At 48.1% G+C, this 6200-nt stretch overlaps 1 protein-coding gene across 4 annotated transcripts in view; it reads left to right on the forward strand.

Annotated features, from left to right (window-relative positions):
* Gsn (gelsolin) overlaps positions 1–4002 on the forward strand; it is a 55016-nt gene extending 51014 nt beyond the window's left edge. For all 4 annotated transcript variants that reach the window (XM_075985998.1, XM_075985999.1, XM_075986000.1 and 1 more), the window contains 3 exons: positions 161–238; positions 2595–2655; positions 3578–4002. In XM_075985998.1, coding sequence (XP_075842113.1) covers positions 161–238; positions 2595–2655; positions 3578–3747 — 309 coding nt within the window. In that variant the 3' untranslated portion in view covers positions 3748–4002. The remainder of the gene's footprint in view (positions 1–160; positions 239–2594; positions 2656–3577) is intronic.
* Positions 4003–6200: the final 2198 nt, after the last annotated feature.

Here is a 6200-nt window from a genome sequence, read left to right on the forward strand (position 1 = left end):
AGTAGGTGGGTTTGGGGGTCAATGAACCTCAGAATCTAGAGACACAGCCTGATCCACTGGCAGGGGAAGGGCCCCTGAAGGCAGGACTGGCTCTGTGCACTCATCCTGGGAACCAATGGGAGCTGATGCTTCTTGCTTGACCTCCTCTGACCTTTCCCAGATCGAAGAGGTTCCCGGCGAGCTCATGCAGGAAGACCTGGCTACTGATGATGTTATGCTCCTGGATACCTGGGACCAGGTGAGTTAAGGAGAGAAGGAGAAGGCCAAGGCAGAGGGAGAAACAGGACCCTTAACAAGGAGGGCATAAAAGACACAACATCGCCAGACAGTGGTGGAGCACACCTTTAATCCCAGCACTCGGGAGGCAGAGGCAGGTGGATCTCTGTGAGTTTGAGACCAGCCTGGTCTAGAAGAACTAGTTCTAGGACAGGCTCCAAACCTATAGAGAAACGCTGTCTCGAAAAACAAAACAAACAAATAAAACAAAAAACAAAAAAAAAAGACACAACACTAGGTGTTTCCAGGGAGGTCCTGAATGGCTGTAAACCACGTTGTACCCTCTCTCTGAGCCTCCATTTCCTCAGATGTATAAAATGGAAGCAGTGGGACCTGCCTGGCAGGTGCATGGCCACTGGAAACTGGAAACCCAGGCTGCATAACCGTGCTTCCTGCCCTTTCCCCCTTAGCCTCAGGCACTGTGCATTCTGACCTTAAGTCTGTAAGAAGAAGGTTGAATTTAGTGTGTCAGAAGTGTGCAGCAGGTCAGAGCTGCCCAGTCATTTGGAGGCTTGGGGATATCACTCCCCAGCTCTGGGATCTCTCACGTCATCTGCTAGGGTGGCTGCTGTGGAGGACCCAGAATGGACGGCATTCATTCATTCACCCAGCATCAACTGAGCATCCCAACAGTGCTCTGTAGGGGATGCTGGAAAAGAAAGATTGCACCAAGTTGACCTCCTCTCCCCCAGGTCTGTTCCCAGGGGAGCATCAGCTCAAAACTCCTTCTGTCAAGTACCTGCTCCCAGCATCTTCCAGGCTATAGAATGGCTGGACACAAAGTCTGTCTTTCTCATGGGGCGGCTTTGGGGCAGCCCAGTGGGAAGATCATGGTTTGCAGCTTGAGCCATTCGACTGCCATTGTTGACTAAGTTGCTGGTGACTTCACCTGCTTATGCATCTCCTTGGCAGTTCTTGGCCAATGTTTCTTGACAATTCCATCTTCCAGGCAAAATGTTAAGTGCTGGGAATCCTGAGCCAGCCAAAGGGACACAGGGCCCATCCCAGCTCAGGCTTTTCCAGTTCTCTAAGGAACACATTTCACAAATAAGGAAAGGCAGTCAAGCCTGACATGTTTTGTCTAAGGTATCTGACAACATCGATTGCCATTGATCAGTGACAATTGCTCTTGAGTGTGATTATCTTGAGAGATGCATAAAAATAGACGCAGAACTGGGGCAATGGCCCAGCGGGCAGAGCGCTTGCCGCACAAGCATGAGGACCCGAGTTCAGGTTCCTAGACTTCAAGGAAAAGCTGAGAGTAATAAGGTGTGCCCACAATCCCATGTCCCTGAGGCGAGAGGAGAATAGAGGAACCAGATGGAATCCCCCAAAAGCTCACCGGCCAGCCAGCTAGTCTGGTTACAACACTGTGAACAAGAAGATTTTACCTCAAAGTGTACGGTGAGGACCCACACCCAAGTTGTCCTCCGACCTCCCCATGTGCACTGAGGCACAAGTATGCACACATGCATACACACAAAGATTTAAAGAAAATTTGATGGTGTGTAAAGACCAACAGAGTAGGTTTCTGTGTGTGACCAAACTTGTCGTAAGGCTCACGGTGGCATGGACTCTTTATTACATATACTATATCTTTATTACATATACATATATCTTTAGACATATACTAGTCAAGACGCAGCCTTTGTTGGATGGCTAAGAGCATCTGTCCACCCATTTGTTGAGTGAATCACACCTTTGAAGGTTTTCCAACTCTGCCCCCTATGTCGCAATGGTTCTGAGTGAAGCAGACTGGGGTGAGGAGACTTAAGGAAGGGTGCAGCCTGAGGCGAACTGGACCTGCCCCCCAGAGGGGCCTCACCTCTCAGCTGCACCCCAGTGAAGGTGATGGCCCAGCCTCCAGGTCCTCCTGTGCATCTTTGTCTTTGGCACAGCAGCTGCACCTTGTTCTACTGCTATTTCAGCCAGCAACTGTGGCTCTGCCGTTGTTGGTTGCTTCTCTGACAGTGACCTGACTGCTCATGCCTCAGCCTAGCGGGAACTCTGTTCTTGCAGGCACCAGCTCTGTCTTCACCACTAAATCTCTATCATTCTCTTTATCAATGAGACTTGAGATTCAAAGGTGGCATTGAAAACTTGCTAGATCGAAGAGGTTAAGTAGCAATTAACTAACCTTCTCTCCTTGCTGGGTCTCCCACAAAGCCCATTCTTCCACTCCACCAAAACAAACAAAGAAAGCTATGCCACTCCAACGCCCTCCGGCTCATCTCCGCCTCTCCCGCCCTTGTTTTTCGAATGGCGTTGACTGTCACCAGCATCTCTCATGGGATTTTCATTCCATGTCTTACCTCCAGGTCTTCGTCTGGGTTGGAAAGGACTCACAGGAAGAGGAAAAGACAGAAGCCTTGACCTCTGGTGAGGATGGGAGGCTCTCCAGTGGGGGTGGGATCTTTAGCTGTGGTGGTATCTTTGGCTGTGGGAGTTGGCTGTTCGGGGTGGGGTTTTTGGTTGTGGTGGGTGGGGTCTTTGGTTGTGGGTAGCTGTAGGTAGGTGATGCTGTTCTAGGAGTTAGCATTCACAGGGTGGGGACTTCCTGCTCATAGTCTGTCCCTCTGGAGCCCTGTGTGGGGTGACTATGCCCTAGAGGCTTTCCGTAACTGCCTGAGGCAACGAGTTTACCAAGAAGAAGGGTTATTTGGGAAGGTTCAGCCCAGGTGGATTCAGACTCTGTGAATTTTGAGACTGTAACAAAGTATTAAGGTGGTGGGGAGCGTGTTCAGAGTAAAGCCATCCGACTTCGAACAGAGATGAAAGAGTGGGGTCTCACTGCCACCTTAAAGGGCCTCAAGGGGCAGAAGACACCACCCCTTAGAGTTCTCACTTCCCCCAGGCTGAGGACTCAGACTTTGAGGGATGTTCCAGGTCTAAACTATAGCAGGTGTGAAAAAATAAATGTGTCCCTTCAGAATGCCTGAGGATTTCCCGGGGAACGGAACAGAGGCAAGCCCATGTCCAAGTCCCAGGATGTCGAAGGGATTTTATTGTTAGGGTCTCTGTGTGGGAAAGCAGAATCTTGGTAGCTAATCTCGAGGCTGAACTCTAGGACTGGCTTCATTTAATATCTTAATCAGCAGGAGGAAATGATATACTCAAGGAAGGCCTGAGAACTTTGTAGTTGCTGTTGCTTCCGGTGTTGGGGGCAGTCCACATGAGGTCTTTACTTTAAGCATTGGTGGTGGTCATTAGGGCCGAGACCACATTCTCTGGCAGCCCCAACCCTCTCCCTGAGGAGGAGACCCTAAGAATCACTGGATTTCTTCTCCATGTATGCCTGCAGCGAAGCGGTACATCGAGACGGACCCAGCTAATCGAGACAGGCGGACCCCCATCACGGTCGTGAGGCAAGGCTTTGAGCCTCCATCCTTTGTGGGCTGGTTCCTCGGCTGGGATGACAACTACTGGTCGGTGGATCCCTTGGACAGGGCCTTGGCTGAGCTGTCTGCCTGAGTAAGGACCAGAGCCACCGGTGTCACCAGTCAGTGCCTTTGAGAATTCCCATCTCCAAAGAGCTCATACAGCAAGCAGAAATTTATTCTGTGTATGTGTGTGTGTATGTGTGTGTGTAGTGTATGTGTGTGTGTGTGTGTTTTACAGTAGCCAAAACCAGCCCTGGGAAAATTCAGGGTCTTTACAAAATTGCCTCAAGTATCTGTGCTTTGGAAATTAAATTTAATAAAAGCTTTTTGAAGTGTGTTCTCCCCAGGCATGTCACTGCTTTGTTCAGTCCATGGCACTAGCCGCACAATAGTCTCTGAACCTGCTCCTAGCCCTGATGATTTGGTGGTGCCCAGGTAGGGGCCTCCCGGGGGCTGTAAGCCAGCAGATGAACTCCAGCCACCTTGTGTGTGTGTCTTGGTCCTTGAGAAGTTGATGGCACACTACCAAGTCTTCTAGTTTGCCTTCTCTTGTGATAAAAACAGTGACCAAAAGCAAAAAGGAGGAAACGGCTTCTTTTATCTCCTAATTTGTAGCCTGTCATGAAGGGAGGTCAGGGCAGGAACTGAAGAAGAGGCCATGAGGGAGTGCTGCTTATTGGCTTGCTTCCCAAGCCTTGCTTATACAACCCAGGCACCACCACCTCTAGTGGGCTGGGGCCTGTCCCATCAAACATTAATCAAGACTTCCCTACAAACTTCCCTACAGACCACTGGGAGAGGTAACTGCTCAGCTGAGGTTCCCTTACCCAGATGCTCCTGGGTTGTTTCTAGCAGACAAAAACTAACCAGGATAAGAAGTCGGCAGCCAAGAGGGGCAGGAAGGAAAGAGGCCGAGTGGAAGTGCTTACTGCTTGGTCCTACAGTGGCTGCAAAGCTTTTAGGTAGGCCTGGTCCAAACAGGAAATGTTTTGATTTGTTTTAAATTGAGGGTATGGTTCATTTTTTGTTTCCTTTTTTTTTTTGGAAATGAACCCCAGATCCTGTACAAGGTAGATAAGTGCTCTGCCAGTGAGCTACTCTCTCTCTCTCTCTCTCTCTCTCTCTCTCTCTCTCTCTCTCTCTCTCTCTCTCCCTCCCTCCCTCCCTTTCTCCCTCCCCCCTCCCTGTGTAAGTTAGAGGACAACTTTGAGGAATTCCTTCTATGCTATGTGAGCTGCAGGTGCCTTTACCCTCTGAGCAACTTTACCTCTCCCTTCCTGAACCCTGTTCTATTTTATTTTGAGAAAGGGTCTCACTAAGTTGTCCAGTGTAGCCAAACTTTTTTCTGTCCTGCCTGCAGGTTCCCACAGCCACTTATGAAATAATCATTTGGAAGCCTAATATCTTAATATTAATTATAATTGCTTGGCCGATGACTCAGCTTCTTACTGGCGAGCTCTCTATATAAATTAACCCATTTCTAATAATCTGCATATCTCCACGTGCCCTGTGGTTTACCGGCAATGCTCTGCTGGCATCTTATTCCTCCAGCAGCTGTTGGCATCTCCCTGGCTCCACCCTCTTTCTTTCTGTCTCTCAGCCTGGACTTCCTGCCCAGCCACACTCCGCCCTGCCATAGACCAAAGCAGCCTCCCATCAGCCAATTGTAATAAACATATTCACAGCATCCAGAGGGGCATCCCACATGAGTTCAGGATTTATTTGAATTGCAAATATCCTTCTCACCCTCCCCCAAACTGAGATTCTAGGTATGTGCTACCATGCCCAGTTTTTTTGTTTTTTATTTTTCCTTTTGTATAACAAGTTTAGTAGGACAGAGTATTTTATTTTAATCAGTCTTAGGCATATAATTCAGTGATATTACACAGATCTATAATGTATATATAAACATTTAAAAAGGATTTTTAGTTTTATGTGTATGAGTGTTTGGCCTGTGTGTATATGTGTGCACCATGTGAGTGAGATAAAGGAACTCTAATTCTGGTGCTGAAGTTGTAGACAGTGGTGAGCTGCCGTGTGGCTGCTGGGACTCTAACCTGGGTCCTCTTGAAGAACAGCTAGTTCTCTTAGCAGCTGAGCTGTCTCTCCACCCCAAACCAAGGATTTTTATAGCCCTCAACCTTAGTAATTAATAATGACAGTAGCAATAGTAATAATAAATTATAACAATATTGCTTTTTTTTCAAAGCAGAGTTTCTCTGTGGAGTCCTAGGTGTCATGAAACTCGCTCTATAGACCAGGCTGGCCTCGAATTCACAGAGATCTACCCGCCTTTGCTTCCCAAGTGGTGGGATGAAAGGCATACACTACAACCCCTTGCTTCTAAGTGCTTATTAAATAAATAAACCATCACCTTCTCTTTTCCCATTACCCCAGGAATCTCTGTTCTTTCAGCCTTTATAAGGTTGACTGTTCTGCATCCCTCACCTAAGAGGAGTCACATAGTATGTATTGTCTGTGTCTGGCTTATTTTACTCAGAATTATGCTTTAAAATCGGGCTTTGATCACCACTGATGGGTGAA

This window comes from Microtus pennsylvanicus, chromosome 9 (assembly GCF_037038515.1).
Source record: "Microtus pennsylvanicus isolate mMicPen1 chromosome 9, mMicPen1.hap1, whole genome shotgun sequence".
NCBI classification, from domain to species: Eukaryota; Metazoa; Chordata; class Mammalia; order Rodentia; family Cricetidae; genus Microtus; species Microtus pennsylvanicus.